This window comes from Onychostruthus taczanowskii, unplaced genomic scaffold (genome assembly GCF_017590055.1).
Source record: "Onychostruthus taczanowskii isolate IOZ18803 unplaced genomic scaffold, ASM1759005v1 scaffold3, whole genome shotgun sequence".
In the NCBI taxonomy this organism is placed as follows: domain Eukaryota; kingdom Metazoa; phylum Chordata; class Aves; order Passeriformes; family Passeridae; genus Onychostruthus; species Onychostruthus taczanowskii.
This window is the reverse complement of record NW_024500349.1, coordinates 15,465,095-15,492,354: the sequence shown is the minus strand read 5'-3', so window position 1 is coordinate 15,492,354 and position 27,260 is coordinate 15,465,095. Positions and strand designations below refer to the sequence as shown.

Below are 27,260 nucleotides of genomic sequence, written 5' to 3'. Positions count from 1 at the left end.
TGTTTTGGTAACACCAGAGATCTCTATAAGGACTGGCAAAGGGAAATCATCTCCAGGTTAAACACTTGTGGGGATGGTGTTGTTTGGGCTCAGTGTGAGTTTAGTCTGCTGTGGCTGAATACTGATTGTTCAAAGCAAGAACAATCCAAAGCCACTCCATCAATGAAGCAGAGATCTGTAGAGATGTTCTGACCTTTTGTTCATCACTTCAGTTTTCTTAAGCAGCTTTGTGCGCAAGTCCCATGCAATGTGGGTTTGAAAAAATGTATTAAATTTTATGGAGAAAGATCTTTGAGAGTAACCTGGAAGGATCAAATTAGACATGTATCAAGTTCACTCTTCTTCCAGGAAAATACTGTGTCCTTTTATGGCTTCATTTACATGATGATCTACATGATCTACATGAGCAGGCACATTCCTCCCTCTCTCAACACGAATGTGTGATTCCCACAATGCATCACATCCAAACTGAACAAAAAGATATCTGTAGATCTAGAGGAGGTGTGTTTGAAAATACAAACTAGCATTCTGGAGCACATTCCAATTGATTGCTAAGTCATAGTGAAAAATGGTCAATAAACAGTGAAAGAACAATTTTACTTGGCATTTTATTCACTTAACAGAAACATTCACTTATCAGGTATCACTGAAGTGCAATTTACAGAACTTAGCAGCAAATTCACATATGTAAATTCAGATTTATTTTCTTTTGTCATTCTTTTTGTTTCTTTTTTTTACAAATATTACAAATGTACATCCATTAGTACAGTATTGCCATTCACTCATGCATGTTATGTACAGAATCTTCACTAAAGAATTACTACTGAGCAGTTTTTCCTTTGCTTCAGGAAATGCTGTGTGTAGGTCCTGTGTGCTTCTGGGATGGAGTCCCATCACACTGTTGTTGCACATAATGAGAAAAAGTAGATATTTAAGGTCATACTCAACCCTAGTGCCAGCAGGTGCAACTCCATTGAGATCAGTTGATGCCCACTTGCAGTGGGGACTCAGTTTGGTCCCCACTACTAAACTCATTTTGGCAGCTGAACCCAGGGTTGCATTTATGTATTTCCTGCAACAAAGGATCATTCCATCCTGCCACGCTTTTTCTATGTCCTTAAAAATAACCAGGCATGGTGCTTTGTTGTCACAGTAGCTGCAACACCAGCCTGGTGGAACTATAATGCATTAGTTGGGTTGAATTCATGCCGTGGCTGGAGGAGGATGGGTGAGGGCAGGGAGCTGTAAGGAAGAGCCATTGAGGTTTCATGTGTGTTAGACAAGGACTAACTCAGAGAGGAAAAGCAGAAGACATGCTTCCCCCTGCCCTGTGCAGCTCTGCATGAGGAGCCTTGTTTTCCTCTCTGGCTGCCCTGTAGTTTCTCTTCCTCAGTGGGAGCAGCCAAAGCACCGGGGCCACCAGTGCCAATGTCCCCTGCAGCCTCTCCCACACCTCCAGCCATGGGCTGGCCCTGCCCGCTGCCCAAATCACACTGGAACACTGGAGGTCTGCAGCGACAGCTGTGTTAGAGGACAGGACCATGTGCAGGTACCTGGAAGCTCCAGAAGGCGCCAAAAGTATTCAAATATTAATCAGAAGAGCGGTCAAAGTGGTCAAAGTATTGACAAAGTGGTTACCACAAAGTGTTTCCATTATCGAAAAGACTCAGTTTTTGGTTGCTTTTTTTTTTTTTTTTTTTTTCCCAAGCTATTTCTACTCTAAGGGTATTTTTTAAAATATTTTTGGTAGTTAGTATGGAATGTATTATTTTGTTGAAAAGGTTTCTGGAAGGGGAGAGCTTTGTTTTACCTAATTTAAAAATTCTAGTTTATCACAATTGTTTTTATACAAGACACTATAGATACATCTTGTAGTTTATAATCTAAAAATAAAATTTCATCAAAATACTGTAGCTATTCTATTGTGGGCATCAATAAACAATGTATTTACTGTATATGGCTCTCCAAACATGATAAACCCTATACAAAGAGCATCTATCTTTATTGATAGGAACAGTTTCCCGTGTAAAGGAAATTACATGGAAAAATATGAGCCTTGTGTTGTTCGAAAAGTAACTCAGCTTGACAGTTCTGAGAAAATACCAAGACAATTATCACAAATCAGTAGCAGCATGTTATATACAGATTTAAAGACAATCACAGGAATAAAAAGAAAACAGTAGTTATATACCCGCAAATCCTGTCATCTAAAAACCCAGGAACTTGGAGAAATGTGCAGGGCGTTTGAAGGTTGGCTTTACAGTGGGACAATCAAAGCTCAGTTCTCCCATGACAGCATCTTCTGCATTCTGATGAGTTTGGGATGGTTCAAAGATGAGATTGTATCAGACCCAGCCCAGTTATGAAGAAAATATTTAAATGTTGGGTGATACTTGTCTCCTAAGTGACAAAGCCCATCTGCTTTTCAGGCTGCAGATGAGCATGAAGAGTAATAATAACACTTGGCATTTACACAGAGCTAGAATCTGAAAGCTCATGCATTCAGTAAGACCTTACCCAAACTTGTGGTTGCCTCTGCTGTGCTTATGTCATTTGGGCTGTGTGGAGAGGTAAAACTCACTGCAAGATTGACAAAATCTGTCTTAAACTGTTGCATATGACCAGAGCATTTTGATCCTGCCAAGTTCCTTAGATGTGAAGCAGTTATTGTAATCCCCATTTGGCAGGTGGAGAAACTGAGGCAGGGAAGAGCCAAGTAACAAATGTGCTCTTGTTTGGGGATGTCTTACTTGTGGGTACCCAGCCTGGTGATTGCTCAGATGCATGGAGCATCCTGAGCTCACACCCACTTAATTCAGAGCTCTGGGTCATCAGGAGATTGGAGATCTGAGGCTCTGGGTCCTGCTGCAGCCTGCCTGACTTTAGGTGTCTTCCTGAAGATCCAGAGCCAGGAGCATGGACACACTGCTCCTCACTGGCAGCCCCTGCAGAGCTGTGCACCCCTGCAGGCAGCACAGGGGGGACTTGCCCCCTTGACAAGGGTCTGCATCCTGGCTGGTGTCTGAAAGGCATGTGAGGTTAACTGGGCCAGACAAGTAAAATTTGCAGCATGCAAATTGTGACTGGAGTTGATTTGTTGTGAAGTGGTTTGTCCAAGGTGTCAGAGGGAATAAGTGTAAAATCCAAGGGCATCCTGACGGCTGGCTTTGTGCTCAGAGCCAGCAGTGGAAAAATCAGTTTAAAAATGCTGCATTTCTTTGAGGTCCAAATTTTTTGTCACAGATTTAGGCAGTTACAGGATGATTTTTGCATAGAGGTTAGGAACCTTTTTTTTGGTGGATGATTATGGATGCTCTGAGACCTGCTGTCATGCTCTGTGCCTGGGGTACTTTCATCTCTGCTCACTATTTTCCATTATTCAGTGATGACTTTTGCACTGATTGTGTGAGGGAAAACAAAGGTCTATTTTGGTTCAGACAGGTGGCCCACTAACACCTCAAATCAGTAATAACCAACAACAATAAACAATAAAAAGCAGAATCTTGGTGGGGGTGGCATTATAATTTGGGCAGGTACATTCTTGGGAAGGGATCATGAAAAAGCAGTTTTCTAAAGTTGAGTTCAGTGCATCAGACACATTTCTACTTATGTATTTCCAATACAGGATTAAAAGTAAATATTCCCATGGAGGTTGCTATTAAATCTCAAACTGCTTCAATTCTCTTCGCTCATTTGTCCTGCCTTGCCTTCTCTCCAGTTGGTTTGATCCAGTCATGTAGAAAAGGTGTGGAGTGATTTACACAGTTAGTAGGAACTGATCTTGCTCTGGGGGTTTCTTCACCCAGGTTCCCAGGCCAGCTTTCTGAAATGCTTTAAACAGCTGCTGCTTAACAGACTGGTATGTCTGAGCCACCAGCTTTGCCTCGCTGTACACTGATGGCATCTCTCCATGGCTTGGTACTCGTGTGCTCAGCTGCAGAACAAAAATCAGGGAAGGGGAAAAAAATTAAAAAACCCAACCTATGAGCCAAAAGAAACATGAGGCTTCAGTAGCTGTATAATCTTCCTGTCTACATTTCATAAGCAATCACTGTGCTTTGTGTGTTTGCTTTTGGATTAACAACCAGAAAGCCAGAGAAGCAATAAGTGCTGGTGACATAGTTTTGAGCCATTGTGAGCAGGAAAGGGCTGAACAGCTCTGCCTTGGAGTGGGCATAGGCAGTAGCAAGTGTTGGTGTGCTCGACAAAGGCAGAATGCTACTTCTCGGCCAAAATGATTTTTATGGACAAAACTGAAAGAAATCCTTTCTGGGGATCTTTAAAGCATGTACTACTTTAAAGAAAATTTAGCCTGGGAAGTGGAGCAGCTCAGTGCTTCCAAGTAATGCCCAAACACAGAAAAAGAAGGATTGCCTTCCACACACTCCCATTTCCCCTCTGTAGTCTATTATTGCTGGGAATGCTCTGAAACCTGTCCAGGACAGGGCAGAAATCAGGCATCAGGGTTTGTGCTGGTGTGGGAAAACTGAACATTCTCTTGGAACACTGGAGCTACCCACAGCAATATCACATGTGCAGTGCCCCTGGAAGGACATGCAGGAGGGAGCACCCTTTGCTCTGCAGAAGGACTAAACAAACTCCTCTGACCTGCCCAAGTCTCTGCCATGCCAAACCTGTGAGGAAAGGCACCCTCAAGGCAAGCCTGATGAGCAAATAGCTCTTTTCCTTGTCTCTATACAGGATTGATGCTGAGAGGCAGATTAAAGGAGAAGGTGAACATGCAACCTGCAATGAGCTGCTCCTGTCTGTGTGCCAGCCCTCCATGGTCTGTACTGGCTAGAGATGTCCTGGCCCAGTCAGCAAGGGAGGGTGACATTGCCAGCCTGGGTGTCAGTGGGCCACAAGCTGGCCTGGCAGCAGTGGCTTCTCTCTGGCTGCCTCTTTGTTCCCTTTGTTCCCCAGAGGTAGAGAGTGATGACTTTATCAAATCCTTGTTTCGTCAAGGGCAAAGTGCCCTGCTCAGCCACAAGTTACTCTCTCCTGCTCACTGCAACCTCACCCCTGGTGTGAGCCAGAAGCAATCCAGCTCTCCCAGCCACAGCTCCAGCCATAGCTCCAGTTTTGTTCCTGTGAGGATCCCTCTGTTCTGAGGGTGGCAGGAGTGCTTCTTGCCTCTCCTACCTGCTGTGCAGGAAATAGGCTGGGACCTGTGTCACCACACTGTGACCAAGCCCTGGGCACAGAGAGCAGGTGGTCTTTTCTGCTCCCCACAAGGTCAGACCACGCCACTGCCTGCAATGCGATGAGTGCCACCAGCCTCCTTCCCCTGAGGTGTCCTGCAGAGCAGAACAATCCCTTGGGGCTTTTGCTCAAACCTGCCCACTCTGCAGGCTCCTTTGCCTTCCCTAATGACTTTGTTGGTGGAATTGTCTCCGACTTCCCTCCCCACCATCACTATCTTGTTTGTTTCCACTCGTTTCCCAACAGGAAAGAGGTTTTGGCACTTAATTAAATAATTCTTTTCTTGTCTTCATCTTCTCTCATTCTGCACGTGCTGCAGGACAGCCACTGAGCAGCCTCCCAGGGCCCCAGACCCACCTTGCCGTGCAGCTTGGCCCAGCGGGTGAAGAACATGTGCTTGCAGAGCCGTGAGGGGCCCCCGCAGCTCCGCTTGCCCGTGGTGGCGTTGATCACCTCCAGCTCCGCGCTCCCCGCGATCCAGTTCACGCTGAAGCCGGGAGATTTTCCGGGCTGCCGAGCATCGGCGTGGCTCACCCCTGGAGGAGAGGGACACCAGTAAGCCCCAGTGCTCACTAGGAGGCTGCTGCTGGGTTGTTGTGGCATGGGAGACACCCCCAGTGAACCGCTGGCATCGTGCACTGCAGGTGCTCTTGTCACCATTGGTTAAATGTTACCAGACCAAGTGTCTTGGAGAAAAATAGCTTAGCAATTCCTATAGATTTTTTCCACCTTGCAGGAAAACCTTCCATTAGCCCAGGGAAAGACTTTGGATTGGAGTGTGAGCTGTTGACAGCAGTGTGATGGTTGCTGAGTGGAATCTTTCACAAATGCTCTAATGGGATACCAGGTTTTTACAAGGAACTAAGCAGTACAGTGCTTTGGCCATGAGTCCTTTCACGTGAGCTTCCCACAGTCCTGCATATTTATTTATTTATTTATTAGCTCCTGCTGTCTTTGCTGTGAAGGGATGTCTAGACCCCAGGGGATAAGAAAATACAAAACAATACACTTCATTATCACAGAGAGAGATATTATTATATCCAAGTTAATAACGACCTTGCAGACATCACAGACCTGCACAGAACACTCTTGGTCCCCACCTTATGTCTGCCTGCCAGATTCCAACCCTGTACTAGAGCATCAATTTCTTCAACAGCTAGTTAGTGTCCTAACGGTGATATCTGGGACATCTTTAAGTGGAATTCACCATATGTAATTTTAGACAGCTGCAATAATGATGTTTACAGTCACCGGGGATGACTGCATGACCTTAGTGTCATTCACACGGCCAATTTTGGACATCTGAGGCCAATAGTGAGCCAATGCCTTCATGGGTGAGATCTCTTTGGCTCTAAATACAGACCAGGGCTACAAGGTCTGCTATGGGTGTGTATATGAGTTATTTTTAATCAGGTAATTTTTTCTCTCTTTTTAACTATTTAGTGTAGCTCAGCCTTTCCATGACTCCTGTTGCTTTTTCATTTCTTGTACCTGAAACCAGGGAAGGATTAGAAGAGGAATAAAGAAAGTGTTTGGCTTATTTTCCAGCACAGCACAAATGCAAACAAGTGAGCTCTGCCTTGCCCTGCTCATTAGTGCTTTTGCAGCAAAGAATCAACACTGGGAGCTTCCAAGGCTGGAAAACTCAGAATGACCTGAAGCACTTTGAATATTTTTGAAAACATGGACCTTGGATAATGTGTCTGGATCCAGTTGTTGTGTCTCTCTCTGCTAATTTGCTGTGTGGGCCACTAGCCTGCAGACCTGGACAGCAAAAGCCACTGTGGTGAGCAGCAGGTGGGGACTGTGCTGGTGGGCAGGAGCTGCCTGGCACAGCCACCCCAGCAGAGGCCAGTGCCAGGACTGGGTCTGTGTTTCCAAATGGCAGCTCCTGCCTGCAGCAGCTCCAGCAACAGCTCATGGTTTGCATTGCTTCCATTGCTGCTGGGTGGAGGGCAGCAGAGAGAGGTCCCTTGCATTTTCCACTGAGAGAGTTTTAAAGAACTTTTGCAGAGAGCAAGAACCACTGATATGGGCTGTTCAGAGAGAAGGAGATTAAAGAAAAGAGATCAAAGCTCCTCCTTTCCAAAGAGCCCTTCTTGCCCTGGATCTCATTTTCAAAACAGATGCATACCATGAGCATCTGTTGGTCTGAGGCAGAATGGGAGGAGATGGGAGCTGGTGGGAATGCTGCACCCATCACTGAATGTGTTGAGCTTGGAAAGCTCCTGAAAGACACCTCGGGAGAAGTGGAGGGTTATGCAGGGTCTGTCTGGCCGGGATGCTGCCTCTGTGGGCAGCTGCTGCATCCTGCCTGGAGACTCTCAGCATCATGAGGAGCAATGCCGCTGAGGGACATGCCCCCTCTCTACCCTGTCCACTCTGCCCTAGGAGGGAACTTCTAGAGACAAATAGAACTTAGCACACACACACACAGAGAAAGGTGGCTTTTGAAAGGAAAAAAAATTATATGGCAAACTCACTTTGTATCAGTGACAAAGCTGGAACTGCAGAAATCATCTCAGTCACTGGGACTGAACTCTCTACCTTGTGTAGAAGAGAATTACAGCTAAGTCATAACCTCACCCAGGATTTGTAAACACATTCATGTCGTATTAATACCTCTTTCAATTTTTTTCCCCCCAGAGATAACAGATCAGTCTGCATCTAAAACTCCAGTTCACCTAGGCAACAGGATTTAAACAGAGAGCTTGGAAATCAGATAGCTCTGCAGTGCTGCTCGAGCGTCTCTTCGCAGAACAAGATGCAAACAGATCAAAATCAGCTGTTGGACACTATGCACCACTCTCTGTCAAGATAGCACCCAAAAGCTTAGAGGATTTGAGTGCCAAAAAGCATGATAGCAGACACCCTGCCATGCAAAGTTGCCACAGGACAGTAAATAAATGAAAATGTTGTGAATTCCCTGACTAGAGGAAGAGAAGGAAAGGCTGAGCACGGGGGAGAGCAGGTGGTGGGTGCCCATCAGATGGGGCTGTGAGAGTAGCCCAGGCTGGTCCCAGTGCCTGGAAACTCCTCTGGGCTCCTTTGGCTTTCATACTTTCTCTTCCCAGCTATCATATGTAAATAGATGTATTTAGGTAAATAGAAGGTATTTTCGCATCCTTTTCTGAAGGCAAAATAAGAACTTTTAAAGAAAAAAACATGATAGTCATAACAGAACAAATATAGAGCATGGATATATTCTCTGATTGTTGACATTTTTATAATTAAAAAAAATTTCTTCCATATTTTTCTTTTGAGAAATAATTGTTTTGATATATTTAGATAGTAACACTCAAATAATCTAGGTTACTTTCTCGCTATGTAAAACATCCTTCTTAAAACCCACATAATAAAGAGTACAACAGAAGACAGTCAGATTTGAAAGAAAAAGAAAAGTCTTTGCACAAATAATACGAATTTGAGTACTATGGGATGTGAACTGAAATCTGTCCTCTTTCTCCTCTCTCTCCCAGCAAAACCTCATAACCCATCAGGACACCCTTTAAAACAGCCTCACTCTTAAGAGGACAGGATATAAAAAAGGCATTTCTTCTAAAAATTACACCCAAGAGTATCTCAGTGGAAGAGTGTAGCTCCATCTGGCTGGGACTGGCAGAAAACTGAGCAGAAAACCTCACTGATTATTTTTCAGTGGAGCCAAGGAGTCAATCTCAGGGTACCTCATCACACACCATGACTCTCCTCTCCACTGGAATGTTTTACAGCTATGATCTAGTGGCAAAATAACTGACACCCTTATACTTTAAGGACTCCTGAAGTCCTGGGCTGGTCTGATGTCCAAGACAAGTGTGGGAGGTGGAGTTGCCCGGCTGAGACTGTGTAGGTCTGGTCTCTAATGCATTTAGAGAAGATTTTTCTAGGTGCCCATCCCTTAGTCACTGGATATGCTGCTGGCAGGATTTCCCAGGAAAAAGAATTGTGACATAAGCCTCAGCAATGTAAGTTTTAATTAGCATTGCCTCCCTGAGATTTGTGGAGGGAGGGAAGATTATAAATAATGGTGTTAGAGACAAAAACAATGCAGAGAGAGAGAGACACATTCCTCCCACTGCTTCTCCTGGGCTGAGGAAAACCCACAAACACAACCAAAGAGCGAAGAAAATGCTTTTCCAAAGAGAAGCCTCTGGAAGGGAGGAAGACAGCTCAGAAACATGCAGATATTTAAAGTGACACAAGGCTCACTCTGATTAATTTCTTATTCCCTTGAAATCTCTGGCAATGACTCTTGTACATACATACACACATATTCTGGCCAAGTATGACCCATTGCTTTTACTCTGCAAGGCCAACCCAGCAAAGCAATAGCTGCTCTGTGGTGAAAACTCTTACAAAATCCCTTTTTGTGTTCTCAGTCCTTCAACAGTTCAAGTGGGCTTCCACGTACATCCTGCAGACACAAGGAAGTTGTGTGTGCCTTTGATCTTAATGTGTGGGTGCACTTGCAGTGTGCTAGGGCTGGCACAGAATGAGATCTGCTTTCCCAGTGGGAGATGCAGTGGCTTTGGCAGATGGGGCTGTGTTGTCAAACAACAGCCAGATTTGGGAAGTGGGGAGATATCTCCCAGCCAGCTGTGAGTTCTTTCCTCCCTACCACAATGTGGTGTGGGAAGGAAGAGGAGGCTGAGTCATGCCCATGCTGGACCAGGGCAGGAGGAACAGGTGGGGACATAAACTGGAGGGAGAGTGTGGATCACAGCTTCCTACTCACTTGATTGCAGCTGCACTGAAGAGTTAAAAAATGGAGATAAGCTGTTCAGAAAAGGATAAGCCTTTTGACCTCACAACACATACATGCACATTACACTTGGCGGATGTACTAAAACACACAGAACCTGAGAATTTCCCCAGTGGCTAAACTATCACTTCTGCCTCAGCCAAACAAATTTTGTCACAAGGACATATTAAAAAAAAGCCCATGAAATAGGTAAGGCATAAACCAGAGCTCTCCTTACTGAGGAACCCAGAGGACGTTGAAAGGCAATGGGGTACTCGACTAAAATGTCCTGACCTCCCAGCTCTGTGACACTGACATCATATTAATGTCTCAAGGAATTCTCCCAAAGAACAATTATCAAAGATTAAAATAAGAATGGTGCACAACTGGTGTCTGTTAGCATTCACATGGCTCATGATGACCTAAAGACAGTTAAATCTGAAATTTACTGAAATCTTCCTTCTGGTTTTCAGAAATGTTTTACTTAGTCACACTTTTTTTTCCACTCTGAGTGTTCAATGCACAGTGGTTATTTTCCTAGTCAGCTTATATCCATTAATGATCCTTTTTTGTGGCTGCTGCTAATGAAAGAGGATTTAAACACATAGGTTTCTTCATTCTACAAATTCATGTTCTTCAGGAAAAAAAAAAAAGAAGGGTGCAAGTCAATGCAAACAAAAAGCCTTCCTGTTGGTCAGCAGCATGACTAGAGATGGGAGGGGGGATTATTTGTCTGCAGGCAGGTGTTTGCTTACCACTGAGGAGCAGCTGATTGCGCCGGTAGGAAGCTGGCAGCTGACCAATGTCTTCTATCCTATGGCTCATCACCCGGGACAGGTGGCCAGTGTGGCACAGGCTTCCCACAATGATGCTGTGCAAGTACAGGGGTTCGATGAAGGAGCTGAGCAGAGCGCCTTGGAGCCCAAGGATGTTCCACCTGAAAAAAAATTTCAGGAGCAATATGACACATGGGTGGAGGAATGGCCATCCTGGAACTACCCTGGGGAAGTCAGCAAATGCTAGCACATGGGTTAGAGGGATGAGGGATGAAACTATTCCTGTGCCTCTCCTATGATACAGAAAACACTGTTGGGTTATTTTACACCCATGGGCTGATCACACCTCCAGGAGGATTTGAGATTACTCTGGTGCTATTCACTTAAGGGATGCATTTCCATCTTGTATTGCTGCAAACAGAAGCTTCTTATCAACAGGTTTTCTTTCTAAAAGCTTTTGTGTTTGATGGATGTTCATTTGGCATCTCTCAAGCAGAATTTTATTTTTTCCTGCAGCTATAGTGTTTCACTTGCAATGGTAGAGGTAGAATGAGAGCTTTTGATATTCTACCTTTGTACGCTGCTTAAGTACGGTCTGCATGTCATACAGCTAAACTAACATATGACTTAGGTGGCCAAAATTCCCCCCAAATCTTTGAATGTCTCATAGGCTGACATTTCTTTGCAGAAATGTCCATGAAGATATGAAGATATCCATTAAATCCAGGTCCTGAATCAGAAAAAGAAGAGAAGACATGAGCTTTTAGGAAATTTATTTGTAATTGATAGCTCGACCTTCTCTGAACTGCTCAGAGTGAGGGATACATCTCACCCTGCTGCTGCCTTAAAGGTGCAGCAGAGCGATGGTGGGAACCTTGGGACCTTCCACCTGTTGCTGACTGAGAGCTCCGTGCTGCTGCTGGTGGAGTAGGTGCCAGAATGGGTCTGCATTTTAATAGCTTATGAATTTTTACATCAAGCCAGGCACAAATATGACAGCCTGCTTGCCTCTAAATTCTTCAGGGGACAGCTAATTGGTTAATGAGTGGAAAAATTAAAAAGGGGAAAGAAGTCATGATGCAGTTATCTTCTTGGCAAACCTATTTAGCTCAGCTCATCTAAGAAGTTGTTTCCCACCACACAAATGCTAACAGGCTCTCTTACACTTGGATAATATTTTTACATATGTTGAACTCTGTCAGTCTGTCTGAGTAGTTTTGAGTTCAGGAGTTCAAACTGAAAGTGCTTAGAAAATGGAATTTGGAGTGTATATTTTGGCTCATTAAAACCCAAAACACCGGCAACATTTGGAACTCGGCAGCTGCTGAAGGAAAAGCTATGAGGTGTCTGCTATATAAGGCATCATCCAGTGTCTGCCATGCTAAATAATGTGTTTAAAGCAGAATTTCCATCAGCAGCAAGCATTATGGTGCTAATTTCTTACATCATTGTTCTTTTCATTAATTAACATTTCTCAACCGTTAGTGCAATTATTGCAGTGCCTCTGTACTGTATGTCTCTTTTCATGATTAATAAGGAGTCATTATATTTCCCTTTCCTGAAGCAGTCAATTAACATGGAATACTTTCCATTAATTACTGAATGTTTAAAACCAGCATGCTGTACCTGGAGAGCAATCTGCTCTAGGAACCTGTGACACCAATTGCTTTTAAAAGTTCTCTTTAAATTTTATTCCAAAAACACAAGCAATTTAGCTGGCTGTATTAATTTGCCTCCGAAGCAGGGCTGTGAATGAGAAACATCTTTTAATCTCATGCAAGAAAAGGCAGCCATCTGGCTGCTGAGGATTTCAGAGTCAGACTCTCCCTGTCTCCCTCTGTAAATGCAGGCCATTAAAGTAATATGTTCATCTACATAAAACTCAAATGAAATATAAAAGGTAATATTTATATACAAACAATTTAGTCCCACAATTTAAACAGTCATTGGTTTTATGAAACATTTACTTTAGTCGATCAGATTTGCATAACTTCATTAGGAGAAAAAAAAAAGTGTGGTCATTTCTGCAAATCACATCACTTTTAAAGGAAAGAACTAGCTGCCTCTTTGAATAAATAACTTATCATGATGCAAAATTAATAATGCAAGCTTAAGAAACAGAGATGAATTCAGCTAACAGTACTATGCCTTCAACCAGCACCTAAGGTAAGCAGAAAATTTACACAGATATCTTTGTCCAGATGGAAACTTGTAAGATATCAATGCTGTTTTCAGCATTTAAAATTTCCTTTAAAAAGCCTTACATATTCGATTGAAGGAGAGAAGAAAAGCAGCTACACTAAAAACAACATATGTTCAACAATATTGGGATTTCAGCAATATGCACATCACAAGAAATCATCTGAGTTTTATTTACCAAAATAAGGGATTGTGTTCGGGTCATAAATTACAAGGTAATTTAAATTCATCACAAGGGATCTGCCTTTTCTTTAGAGATATTTCTCTACATAATTATGGACATATTAATGTAAAAAGGGATTCAAATGTCAGTGGAATTACATTATTGAAAACCACAATATAAGCATGATCAGGTTACCCCCTATGTACTGAAAGCATTGCATAAACCTGAATTAATCCTTGCAGTGCTTCAGTAAGGTCAAGTCCCATTTTTGCACCCTGGGGAATCAGGGCAGAAAGGGAGTAAGACCTGCTGAAGTCTGTAAGAGTTTCTGCATGCAATAGTTGTCCCTTGAGAGAACCCTGTTTTCCCATTCTAAAAGAAGGCACACAAAGGTGTAGGGGTGATGAAGCTTCTGTATCAGCCATGGTGGGTTTTGACCCCAGAGGATAAGTTTGACTCCAAGACAAATTGGACAGAACAACCAGATTAAAAAAAAAACCCCACAAATAAACAAAAAAACCCCAAAACAAAACAAAACAAAACAAAACAAAACAAACAAAAAAACAAACCAAAAACCCCCCCCAAAACAACAACAACAAAAAAAAACAAAATAAAAAACCAAAACCAAAACAAAACAAAAAAACAAAACAAAACAAAAAAACCAAGGGAGAAGAAACCAATCAGAGAATACCAGCACCAGAGCAAGCCCTGCCTGATGTATGGTGCAAAAAGAGAATGTCCCAGAACCAGACAGCATCCTAAGGTAGCAAGGACTGAGAAACCAGGAAAGGCACCAAGAAGGCAATGCTTGGTGAGGATCACTTGCTGGGTGTTTTTGAGCTGGTGTCCCCCAGGTGGTGTGAAGAGGGATGAGACTGATGGCACTGCCACATCCTGGTTCAGTACTATGTTTCTTTTTCTTGGGCCAGGTCTTATAAGCCCTCAAAAGAAATATAATACACTCAAGGATAGCTCAGCTATTATTTTGGGGGCATAAAATAAGCAGGATGACCTCTGCTGCAGTGTTAGAAACAAAAAAGGTTTAATAAAAGGCAAAATGACAAACAGAAAAACTCGAGCTAGGTGCAGAGGTCTGCTCCTGGTAAAAACACTTTACAAAAGTTTTTTGCTCTTTTGTTATCTTCTTTTTCTACCTGATGGTTCAGGCGGGACTTTTTGGCTTCTATCTAATTAGATGTCCTCTAGTTTTTGGTGAAGTCTCTGAGGTCCTATGAGGTGGCTTTTCACTTAATCATTGAGAGAAACTTCTGGGCTTCTTTCCTTTTTTGGGGGACAAAGGCTGGTTTTGCCACTCCTAGTTCAGCACTGGTTTAGCAGCATCGGGTCAGAGAAATGGCAAGAAGCAAAGAAGGAGCTTTGCTTTCCAATCTAGCTCAGGTTGTCAGAGTGTTTAGACAGTTTCTCTCTGGAATGCAGTCCTCATCATGTGTGTGAGTCCCATTAACTCAGCACAAGTCCTAGGAAAAGATGGGTCCTGTACTTGCCAGACCCTTACTCTGCTGCTGCTGTTCTTCAGGGCACAGGAAAAACACATTCATGTTGGGGAAAATTTTCAGTTCCTCATGCTGGTGCTGCTCTGTGGATGAAAAGGCCTACCTTTAAGGGCAGACAGTGCAATATTGTGCAGAAACATTAGATTTTACTGACAAATATTTGGGGGAAAGTCTTTTATCCTGTGTATTATTCATCCTTTGACCAACACATATGACTAATATTCTGACTTGATCCTTTGATATATGAACATCTACAGAATTATTTGTAGGTAGATGGTAGGGAAAGATCCATCTGAGCAACAGTGAAACTATCAATAAGGGTGTTAATTTTGAAGGAGCTATTTCTCTGCAGCTTAATTTAGGTCCATGAAAGTAGCTGTGTTCCCATCTGTAACAAAGAGCTCTCTTCAAATGTGGCTTTTCAAAATAAAATTATTATTCAAAGCAATGCAGTGTTACATTTTGGCTTCTCAATATATCAAAGTGACTTTTCTTGCTATGAGGAAATATACTGGATCATTCTGAATTTTCGTAATTGTGCAAGATTTTAAGGGCTGTTTTCAAGGACACGCATCTCTCTAATAACTCATATGCTATGCGCTCTGTAATAACCCTTCCAATAAAGTGAAAATCAACCTACTGCTCCCTTAGTCACAGATCTTATTTAAAAATCCCCAAATCTTCAGCAGGCAGGATAAACAAAACAGAATGTCTCCCCTTTTCACTCAAATATGGGAGCTTTTGTAGCTTTAAATGGAAGGAAAGTATACCCTTCCTTTTGTTCAAACAGCAGATATTACTGCACTGTTTACAAAGACAAAATCCTGCGTCCAGTTTTCAATATAGATAATCCCTAAACAAATATATTTTTGCCTGTTTGTCAATCACAGAAATGCCAGTGACAATCTGGGAGGCATCCCAGAGCAGGCAGCCTTTCTTTAATTAAATGCCGTGCTCCCCCAGTCCTGGGGAAGCAGAGGGCAGGGCGTGACACTCCTGCAGAGCCCCCCCAGTTCCGGGCTCCTGGCAGCTGGGACCACAGCGAGGTGTGCAGGGAAACGTGTCCCCTGCACAGCCACACAGCACAGCCTCCACGTGCTGGAGTGCTGGAGCATCACCCCAGCACACGAGTTGTCCATGGCCCCTCCCTTGGACCAGCAGAAAAAGGGATGATGAAAATACCGAGGGATGGGTTTGGAGGCAAACCAGAGGGATGCAGCCTTGCTCAGGTTGGCACAAGGCTCCCTGCCCATTGCTGAGGTGTGATGTCACAGCTGGAGCTCCTCTGCTGGTGTTTCCAGCATTGACTTGGGCGTGGTTAGACCTGAAGGCCAACATTTGAACCTCTTTGTAACTGGGATGTGCAGAAATTTGCCTGATGCTTCAAAACATCTCAGGGAATTTTGTCCACCTGCCACGGATGCTCAGAGACTGAAGTGCCTCCTTGGGACCTGTGGAAACCTTGCCCATGAAAAAGCATTGCTGAGGAATTTAAAATCTTATTTTGATAAGGCTTTTTGTAAAAGACTTTTTTTTATCTTTTTTTTTTTTTATTAAGAGCTTCAAGTCTTATCCACTCGGTGTGTTGTTAACCTCCTGTACCACAGTTTCTATTACCAATATTTCCAGCTATGCTTCACACAACATAAATTGTTATTCAGGGTGGCATGTGCTCAGAAGGACACCTGTGGTGTTCCTATTTATACAACCATTTAGCTATTATTGGTTTGGAAACTGGAACTAGTGCATTCGTTTTTGATCTGTATTTTAACAGTGGGTGGTTTATATATGTTTTCTGGAACATACCTTGTGGTGAAAGATTGAAATTGAACTCCCAGTCACACAGAAAGGGGTTAAGAGAGAGAATTACAAACCGTGTGCACAAATCATCTCTAATTGAAGATCTAGCTGTGTTAATTGATTTTCATTTGCATTAATATGTAGCCTTTGAAGTAGCTTTTCTTAAGAGTTACCTTGTCAGGCTCAGCCTTCTGTTAACAATGGCTCTGGTCGACAGGCTAACACTAAAATAGATCTAAGAATGCCAATTTCTAACACTGACTTTTAGTCCTGCATTTTTATATGCTACATTTAAATACAGCTTAATGTGCTCAACTCATCCTATAAAATGCTACTTCAGACTCCCACTGATAAATCCTGAAACAGTGCCTTAAGGCTACACTACCTTGCAGTACTCTGAACATATTCTCAATAAAGATTTCTTCCTATTCTCTAGCTTGTGGGGCCCAAATAATCCACAAATCTTAGCCACAGGACACGGGTAGACTGCTCATTATGTAATGCAAAATTTGGAGGTCCTTTGTTTCTGTTTGTGTTGTTTTGTAGATGTGGTTATTTAGATACTCAAGCATTTTTTACTTCTGGGCTGAATGTCACTTTTTTGGTGAAGTTTGAGGAAGTAGATGACCATTAACCTGGTGGCAAGAAAATACACAGTCTTTTAAAGGTGACCTTTTGAGAAGTGGTAGTAAGAAAACAATTTTAAGGCCAGAGCTTATAAAACAAACACTGAATTCTGGCTTTTATGTGCTGTTTAAAGACAGTGTTTATGAGGATTACTCCCTGCAAATCCTGCACAATGCAAAGTACATTCCTCAGCCTGCATCCTGCAAGGGGACTCTGAAAGAGGACAAGTAGCACTGCTCATCCATTTACAAATAAGTTTACACAGTCTTTGTGTGTTTAGATGCAAATTTGCTGCACAGAAGGCTGTCAGCTCTCCAAAATAACTACATCAGCTTGACATCTAGTGAGCCACAGTGTGCTCTGCCCTGGCCAGGGTGTGAGGTGTCCAGTCCCATCTGAGGTCTGTCATGGAAGAGAGTTTGGGGAAGAGTAGAGCAATGCAGAGCTCTCTCCTGGGACACCCAGATAAGAACTAATTTTTGGAATGAACCCTACTGTTGAATGCTTGCACCAAGATCCTAAAATGATTTTCACACATCAAGGTGAGGAGGTGACCCAGGGTCTGGGAACGCCTGCCGTGCTCTGGGGAGCCGTGGTGTCCTCCCTGTGCTCCCAGCTCCACTGCCATGCTCTGCCAAACCACCGGCAATGGCAAGCACCAAACCTCTCTGTGCAGCTACCCAGGGCAGAGCACCCTGCTGTTTCAGAAGGGTTGGCACTGGGGGAAAAGATTTCTCCAGTTTTCTGCATGGAAGAAGAAGGAGCCCAGGTGCTGGTGATGAGATAAATAAACTTGATGAGCCCAGAGCATGGGACAGGAAACTTTATACAGAAGGGAGGTGTGTGTACTGCTAAATCTGAGTTATGGTGAGCCTAGAGGATGAGCCATGGTGGAGGGAGACTGGCCTGAAGCTCAGACAGAGCTTCCATGAGTCAGAGGACAAAGTGTGGAAGGGAAGGTGGTTTCTCTCTGAATTTCCCTTATAAGTCTGTCCAGAGGGGTGATGGACTAAAGAGAAGTGCATAAGTCTTTGATATTTTGCCCAGATTTTCATATTTATTCTGCTGTAGGAATAAGAAGTAGAGACATTTGGTAATGCTGATTTTATATATGCAGCCATGTGGACTGCTACCTGCAAATCTGACACAGACTTACACACTGTGTGCTGCGGGGAGCCAGCAGGGAGGAGACACCCAGTGCTGGGCTGGCTTCGTCATGTCAGTGAAGGGACACAGAGACACAGTGTCCCGAAGCTCTGGGGCACCAGGAGGGTGCTGCAAATCCCACCCCTGCAGCTGGCACATATCAGCTGAACACATACCAGTCCTGAACATTTCTGAGGATCAGACACAGAGTGTAGTGCTGAGCCTCCCTAAGGATTGCTTACCATGTTTATAGCCTGAAAGAAGAGCTGAGCTCTAGGGATACCCTTGTTTCTTTCCCCCCTAAAAATGTGTGTTTGTGTGTGTGTGTGTGTGTGTGTGCATGGCTCTGTGTGCACATGTGTGCATGGAACAATTTTCCTTCAAACATTTGTCTGCTCCCAAACAGTGACTGCAGAGACTTCCATTAGCAGCAGCATTAACCTTGCACTGACCTTGTAATAAGCAAGGTATGAGCTAGTCCTGCATCCAGCCTTAGTGTGAGACAGGGAGATGAAAAGAGGTTTAATTTGGCCCATTGTATGAATTTTGCTGTCACAAAAACCAGAAATTATCTTAGGGCCGTAATGTCTCTGTCGACATAAAGGTTTTAATATAGGTTATGATTAGCATCTAGAAAACATTAAATGACATAATTTTTTCCCCAAACAGATGATTATTTTCAAAATTATTTTTCCCATGTTATTGTTACTTTTTTTGCAAATGTATAAAATGTATATTACGGACGAGAATGAAGGTCAAAAGGTGTTAGTATAATTAATAAACTGTGGGCTAAAAAATGTGGTTTAATCCTAAATTCTATGGCACTGAGATCCTGAAGTCACTCCAGCTGCACTGTGAGGCTCACAGGAGTAATGTGTGTAAAAGCTGACACTCTCTTTGGGTGGTTTATGTGGGGACTCACAGACCCCAAACTTTAAATTTTCACATATAAATGCATAGGTTTTAAAGCCAGAAGGAACAACGGAGATCTAGGGTGACCTTCTTTATAACCAAGTTGCAGAATTTCACCTCGTAGTTCCCTGCCTGAGCCAAATAAAATGACTATTCATACCACAGAACTTGTGCTTTAATTCAGTGAGGGAACAGGTATGATACCAGGGTGTTTATCCTGAGATCTCAACAAAGCCATAGAGCCCAAATAATGCATACCAAGCATCAAATTCTCTCAAACTTGTGGTGATAGTAATAAAAACGGCTAAATAAATCTGATTAAACCACTCTCTGCTTATAGCTTTCCTGTGAGCAAGAAAGAACATAAATCGTTAGATACATGATTTATAGAATATTATTCGCTTTTCTCAGTAACTCTGTGCATTCTTGGGTCTTTGATATTCTGATAGCAATGCCCTTTGCAAATAATGCAAAATGATGTATATTTTAGCAGCTACTGGCTAGATTCTCAAGAGGAAACATTCTCTAATAGCACAATGCTCCTGAGGGACTTTTACAAGCAATAAAATCCAAAGCATACAAGCGAGATTTTTTTTTGTCAAATCTTGCTTATACAAACATGAATTTCAGCTTCAGAGATCTCTTTTCTTCTCACTGCAAGACAAGCTCAGATAACGTGCAACCAGATTCCTGCATCCTGCAGACATTTAAAGAGTCAGCTAGCGATGTGGTAGGGCAAATATTTGCAGTTTGAAATGATGTGTGGTCACCACCCACTGATCTCTGCGGTGGGGCAGGGCTGGGAAAGGCCCTCATGGAGAAATCTCCTTTTCCACTGAACTCCTTTCCTGCCTCTGCTCTCCATGACCAGAGGAGAAGAAGGCAGAAAAGAGTCCTACATGTGCTGAAACAAAGGACAGGTGAAGAAACCTTTGATTTATCCCCTGACACATGGGGATAATAATGACAAAAAATAATCATAGATGGCATTTAATGTGGTAAACTGAAATTTGGGATAAAGTATAATGCAGATTTTCTCAGCCTCTTTTTAAACTGCAACATATGCTGTTGAAAGCCGGGAATAATGGTTGCTGTTTTATTTTTTTTTTTAATCTATAAAAATCCCAAGCTCATTTGAATTACACTGAAAATAAATAATAAAAATAAAATAAAAAGGATCCCAAGCTCATTTGAATTACACTGAAAATAAATAATAAAAATAAAATAATAAAAAGTGCAGTTTTTCTTACAATATTGAAATAATACCATCAATGATGAGAGATGCAATTTTCTTTTTTTTATCTTGGAAAAACTTTGTAGTAGATTCTTCTTTTCTTCAAAGACTTCAGTGCTGTTTAGATGTGTGTCAATAATGAAAGGATTCACTCAAAGTGCTTAGCAGATGTGCTTGGAGAAAACCCAACTCCTGAGACTGTGCATTGCTGTCAACACCCCCATCAACAGGAAATGTAATAATGTGTGCAAAGCTGATATTTAATTCACTGGCTAATGACATTAAAAACCACAGAGAGTGCAATTTTTATATTCTTGAACTTAAAATTGTTTAGTTTTTTGATTCCGTATGAGTCTGAATTTGGAAAATCCAACTGCATCTATGCACAGTGGAGGAAATCCACTGAACACAGGTTGGGTTTTCTGTTATCTCCTTACGAGTAAATGAAAACATGACAGCAGAAGTTGCTCTTTATCCTTCATGCAAGCACAACAGTTGTGATGATTGTGCTTAGCAGAGGGTGGATTTTGTGTATCTGGTAGTATTTCCATTTGCTGGTTCCCTTCTACATTTTTGTGACAAAATGGCAGGCTTTGCTAATTAGACTAATTTAGCTTTGGTAGGTCATCCAGTTAAAGCTAAGAGCAGAATTTATGCATTTGGATTAAACAAAATTTCTATGATTTTTATTGAAAGGTAATGTCTATGTTGGCCTTTAATAATTTGGCCAAATTTTTGACTAATGGAATTTAACTGAGTTCTTAGGCATGATATTCTAGCAGAGAATTTGATCATAGCATTTATGTTTTTTAATAGATATAATATGAGTTATTTTATATGTAGAACTGCATCTATATATAATGTACATTTTATACATATATATATATACACACATACACATATATATGTATAAATTATAAAGATAAACATACATGTATAGATATGTACTAATAGTGCAATAACTGTGCAACCAAGCACACACATTTTGATTTTGGATTGTATTAGCCACCACTTGCTATTAGTTAACACCCTAAACTGAGAATGGTGAATGTATTTACATTTTATTTGTCATCAGGGAATAATTATGAAATATTCATTGCATGGAAATTATTCTACATAAATATATATTGTATTTATAGGGCATAGCAGAAACCCACAGAGGGGGCTGTGACAGGAGAGCTCTTCAATGACATTCAAAATCGTAGAAATATTCCTGGTGGCTTTTAGGGCACTTCTTTCAATTTGGTGCAGACGAGCCAAGTTTATCTGTAAGATAGTTGGTTTGCAAGTTTTGGGGTAAATGATCCAAGAACAGCGAAGTGGATGTATTTTATTTGCACAGTGAAATTCTATTGGCAGAAAAACCTGCAAAGACAGTTTATTTTTTTGTCACACTGTAATAAGCATCTAATGACCCACAGAGAATTTGGGAAAACGTCCTATTTACATTCCCTCCTATTTACATGGTCTGCTTTTGCATACAAAGGAGATCTTTGTTTCTGCAGGGCTGGTCAGCACCTGCCGGCTGCTTCCCTCTGGCCACCATAATCCTCTGTGGCACCGAGCTTCCACATGCAAAGACTTGTGCCAGGTGTGCCCATCACGTACCTGGCGATTTTGTCAGTGCAGGACATGGTGATGAGCTGCTCTCCCAGCAGCACGCCGTCCCACGTCTGCGCTGCGTTGGGGCACCGCACTGGGATGGTCCCTTCGCCAGACTCGATCTTTGTCCGCAGGTGCCCACGGTATTTCCTCACTATGTGCTTGCTGCTGTTCACTGGGCAAAATAAACACAAGAATGACAGTAATTGAGTGTTTTTTGAAAGGACGTGAGAGGCTGTGTTGATGCCAAAGCTTGCATTTACAGTCCTTTAAATTGGATGCAAAATTAGATGCGATAACAGCCCAAGAAAGCAGCGCAGTGCAGAAAGGAAGGAGCTTCTTGCATGGTTTTCTTTTTGCATCCATCAAACCTTACACAAAGCACACACTGAGCTCATGTTCCCCTTCTATTTCCCTTATATATTTAAAAAGAAGAAAGGTGCTCTGTCTTTTTAAGAACCAGTACAATTTCTCATTTTAGAATCGAGTTGTGATGGATGGATATTTGAAAAAGCTTGGTTCAGTAAGTGTCATCAAAGACTCAGCTGCATGATGCAGACCAGTCCAATGCTTTACTGTGATATTCAGTGACATTTCCTGAATAATTTCAGAAGTGAGATTTTGAATTGTTATCATAACATTTCACTGAAAAATTCTGAAAAGCTAGAGGTTTATACTCTGGATCAAAGGCAAATCAAAACTTGCTAGTTGTTCATTGCTGGCTGAAATTCCTCCTACAGTCTCCCTGAAGTGAGGTGCTTTCCTGCCTTGTGTCATACCAAGATCTTTTATCACTTCTGTAATATTCCATATTTGAGTGCAAGGCAGCAGCCCCTGGGGTGGCACAGGGCAAGCAGCTAAAGCACTTGTCCTGGACCATGATGAACTGAGTCCTGCAGATATGCAGTACATACAGAAGATAATGATATTTCAAAAGAACTTCACCTTCATTATTATGAAAAGAGAAAAACTGAAGTTCATTATCAGAATCACTCTTAGTGCTCTTTGCACTGCTACTTTACCCCTGGGTATTTTGGCTGTAAAAGAACAAGAAGGAGCAGCAAGGAAATCCTCAGGATCTGCTCACTCCCTCACCCTCGGAGGGTTTCACTGGAGGTCACCTTCCCCCTGAAGCAGACCTTCCACAGTTTCCCTCTAACCCAATGGAAAAATAATGGATGGCAGAACATGATGGCCTCTGCATTCAAGGAAAAGGAGTGCTGCATTTACAGACATGAAGCTTTTGCCCACATTGCCAACTGTCCTGTGTATTTTTTCCATGCCAGCTCCTCATCTGGACCAGAAGGCTTCTACTTGTGAAGCTGATGCTCCTCAGTCCCCAGTGGGCTGTGGGGCTGAGTGCTTCTGCCACTGAGGGACACCAGTGTGCCAGAGGCTGTGGGGCTGGTGGCACCTCTGGTATGAGCAGCTGGCTCTGTGCACGGTCCCCAGTGCTGGTGGAAGCAATGGATTGACTGGCTGCTGCCAGTGGGTGGTTTGCAAGAAGGGAGAGGAATAATAAATTGCTTCAGCCTATTGGGATTAGCAGAGGCAGCAAACACATGTAGAGCAGCAAAGCCAGTTGTGACCTGCCAGCACATGGGCAGCAGGGGCCTCAGCAACCATTGCCTCTTCTCTTTATTCCTGCTTTTTTAGAATTTAAGATGGGTGCATGTGCGTCAGCAGCAGGCTGGGACAGGTATCAAATGGATTGCTTGGCCATGACCAAAACCAGTTTCCACCCAACCTCAATCTCCATCATATACAAAATATTGTTTGTAAATACTGTTACAGTGATGCTGCTACAGCATCTGAGTTTGGGGAAGAGTGGCTGTTTCACTGCCATCTCCCTCAGCAGCCACCTCATCCCAGCAGCAGGGGATGTGGAGGGTCCTCGTGCCCAGTTGTCAGCACCTCACAAATTAAGACACTGCAGTAATCACCTGACTTGGACTATTGTGGCTTTTCAAACTAGAGTTTGGGAGAAACTGGGAACAGCCAATAGAGAAAAAAAAAAATTAATAAGCAAAAATGTGGAAGTCTCAGAAATGTCTCAGATCCCACTGGTCTCAAATTTTCTGGTTGCGCCAACACTGTCAGGAAACCATTTCCATGACCATGTGTGCTGTCCTCTTGTACATCCCTCTTGTCTGGGATGCTAAGTGCAGCATCATTCAGAGGATGCTCTTTGGGTTGTATTAGCCATCTGGGAACTGGCCCATATTTTTACTGGGACTCTGTGAGGAAACATTTTTTAAAAACCTGAAACAGTGGTGAGCAGCATTTTTTATAATTAAACCACAGAGTCGTGGGAAAGGTACCATGACATTTGGACAACAAAAGTAGAAAATGATCACTTCTACTTAGCAAATACATCTAGCTGAACAACAGTGAGAAATGTCTACCAAAACCACTTAGCCTTTGTCTGCACATACTGAGAACTGATGGCACAGCAGAGCAAGATCTCTGCCAAGGAAGCAGTGAAGAGTGACTCAAGAGGCTATTGCTGTTTCAGCTGGTGGAAAGAATAACTTTAAGCAAACCAGTTCTCTTTTCCTAAGCTTTCCCACAAGTATAATGAAGATAATGATACTTCCTTCTTATGCAAATTCATTTAAAGGTACTGCTTAACAACTATTATGAAAAACAGATGCAATCCTTCCAGGAAAGATCTACCACAGGAGTCCATGTGCTGGAAGTCCCTCAAGACAAAATGATTTTTTACTGTTTCCTTCTCCAACTTTTAAGAAAAATATTTTATCTTGTTACACTTTTCCCATTTCCCATCTCTGTTGATTCTCCTCTCTTTCTCAGCTCCTGCTCTGAGCCTCCCCTGTAGGTGCCTTGATCTCCTGGGTTACTCTCTTATTCAAGCAATTCAGTGTGTTGATACATCCACATTTCCCATATATGCAAAGACACATGTGACTGCCAGGGAATTTTAGTGACTGCAGGATAAGATGATCAGCCCATCATTCATGTGGCTTTGATTTCAGTACATAAATGTTCCCTCAGTGAGGGGCAAAGCATCCCACAATATGCTGACAGAGATAAGGAGCAAGCTCGGGGGAAAAAAGAGCAGCAGGATTACAAACAGCTGTTGAGCAGCTGGGGAATTTAAAACATAGGCCAAAAATTTTGGGGGAGAGGTATATGAAAGACTTCAGTGAATTTGGGGGGTTCTGTTTATTTAATTTATCATTTGTCTGTCTGATCTTCCCAGGACTGGAGGAAATACAAGGGCCAAAGCACTCTACAACTGGTTGTTCTCACAGCATCTCAACCCTGGACTGCCAGTTCCAGAAACTGAACAATAAAGTTTCTAAGAAGCACTTGAGGTGTGCAAGTGCACTGATAGTCTCAGTTTCTGAATGCTCATATTGGCTCAGCCATGTGCCCAGCTTTGCTGCCTGTCCCTGCGCCCTGCCCAGGCTGCAGCCGAGCAGCCGGCGCTGGCTGATAGGATTCAGGCATTTGTGGCCACTGTACACTCACCCCAGGACACACTCCCACAGCTCTGATAAGGGCTTTTTAGCTGCTCAACTGCTATTAAATTCAATGAATAGGGTGTGACTCAAACCTCGAGCCGTGCTGCCTGTCTCAGGCTGTTCACATTGCTGGGGTGGTTGGGACACATGCTCCTAAGGTTCATCGGTGGCATTTATATAAAATACTAATAACCCAGAGCTCTGAATGCTTTCAGATTGCCAATGATTAAATAAATCCAAATCTGTAACTGGAACACACTGAGTTATTTTTTAGCATGTCATTAAGTAGCACAGGAAGCTATAACCAAAGGAAGTGATGAGGATCTGTGAGTTTTGCACTGAAGCTGCAGACAAACTCCAGCACTAAGCTGCTTGTTAGCAGTAAAAAACCACTTGGTCCACTTGCTGGCACAGCCTCCTACAGATCATTTTAATGCAGTCACAGAAATACATTTATTTATGCATCTTAAAGTCATCAACTACAGCCTACTGCTGTTCTGCTGTTAAGTATGATCAAAACATCAGTAACTATGAGCATTTCTGATCTTCACTGTGCTGGTTCTCCAACTGCTTAATCTCAGCTAATTGCAGGGGAGAAGGTGTCTGTGGATGCCACTTCAACCAGAACAAAATGTCAATTCAAACCAGAATTGGAAAGGACAAATTAAAAAATCATTTGGAGTGGATTTATGATGTGTGCTACACTCAGATGTGGAAATTACTCCTGAGAGTTCCTAAGATAAAAAGGTGGTGGATTAATTACTGGATTAGAAATGTACACAGACAGGTGCCTCGTATTTAAAATTAGTGAAACCCTCTGATTTCAAGCCTCACCCCTTATTTGCATATTTGCTCCAGGACCAGTTCTAGCTCATATGGTAATGAAAAAAGCCCCTCCATATTTATTATTTAGTTAAAGAGTAAAGAGGAAATGGACGGTGATTAAACAGAATCACACAAGTAAGGATCTGTCTGAAATTTTGCATGACTGCCTCAGAGGTTCATTTTCTGTTTCCCTGCTTCAGTGGAGGCTGTTCTCTCTTCAGGAAAGAAGAAATAGAAGAGCCTATCTTGCATTTTTTTCAGTGCTAGACTCTCCCCTCCTCAGCATGGTTTATAAAGCTTCCTTAGAGCAGTGTGAGACAAAGGGGTGGAAAGAAGTCAAATGTTAACATTTGACTGCCTTTGTACTTTGATGGTTATTAGAGATGCACTTTCCTTGACCAGATCCTGACTAAATGTACAACATTACTATTTCTGGAAGTGTTGAAGTGAGAATCACAGCACACTGAACACTTTGGCTGTGTCTGCTCTGCTGGGCAGAGATGCTGGCCAGATAAATCCCTGCTGCACTGGGCTTTGGTGACCAGCACAGAGCCAGGCTGAAATACCATGGGGCAGCTTTGGAAAACAAGAAACTTTAGTACTATTCTGAAATAAGTCTGAATTTGTGAAAATAAAGCTGCTACTGCAGTGACTTCAGGGATGTATCCCTACCAGAAAGGAACACAAGACTGTCTTGTACAGGTTAAACATGACAAAAGCATGCTGAGATGAATACTTAAAAGTCAAAATATGACTTTTAAATATAGGCCATGAGAGATATTGCATCTGAAGGCAGTCCTAGGAGAGATTTGCTTGCTCCCAGAGCCATGTGGCACCCAGCACGTTGTAGCAGATTTCAGTTCAGATCTATGGTTTGGACAGTATCATTAACACCTATATACAAACAAAAATATGAATATGTAATTTACATGGCAATGTTACAAACCTGGGACACCTGTAATTCTTGGAACTGAAATTAACGTTGGAGATTGAACTTTACCTTTTCTCTTCTCTCTGCCTCTTTCTTGGCT

At 42.5% G+C, this 27,260-nt stretch overlaps 1 protein-coding gene across 3 annotated transcripts in view; it reads right to left on the bottom strand.

Annotated features, from left to right (window-relative positions):
• Nucleotides 1-3,757: 3,757 nt before the first annotated feature.
• Nucleotides 3,758-27,260, bottom strand: part of ADARB2 (adenosine deaminase RNA specific B2 (inactive)) — a 302,575-nt gene continuing 279,072 nt past the window's right edge. For all 3 annotated transcript variants that reach the window (XM_041408483.1, XM_041408485.1, XM_041408486.1), the window contains 4 exons: nt 21,923-22,091; nt 10,699-10,880; nt 5,560-5,738; nt 3,758-3,934 (listed from right to left, as the gene is read on the bottom strand). In XM_041408483.1, coding sequence (XP_041264417.1) covers nt 3,758-3,934; nt 5,560-5,738; nt 10,699-10,880; nt 21,923-22,091 — 707 coding nt within the window. The remainder of the gene's footprint in view (nt 3,935-5,559; nt 5,739-10,698; nt 10,881-21,922; nt 22,092-27,260) is intronic.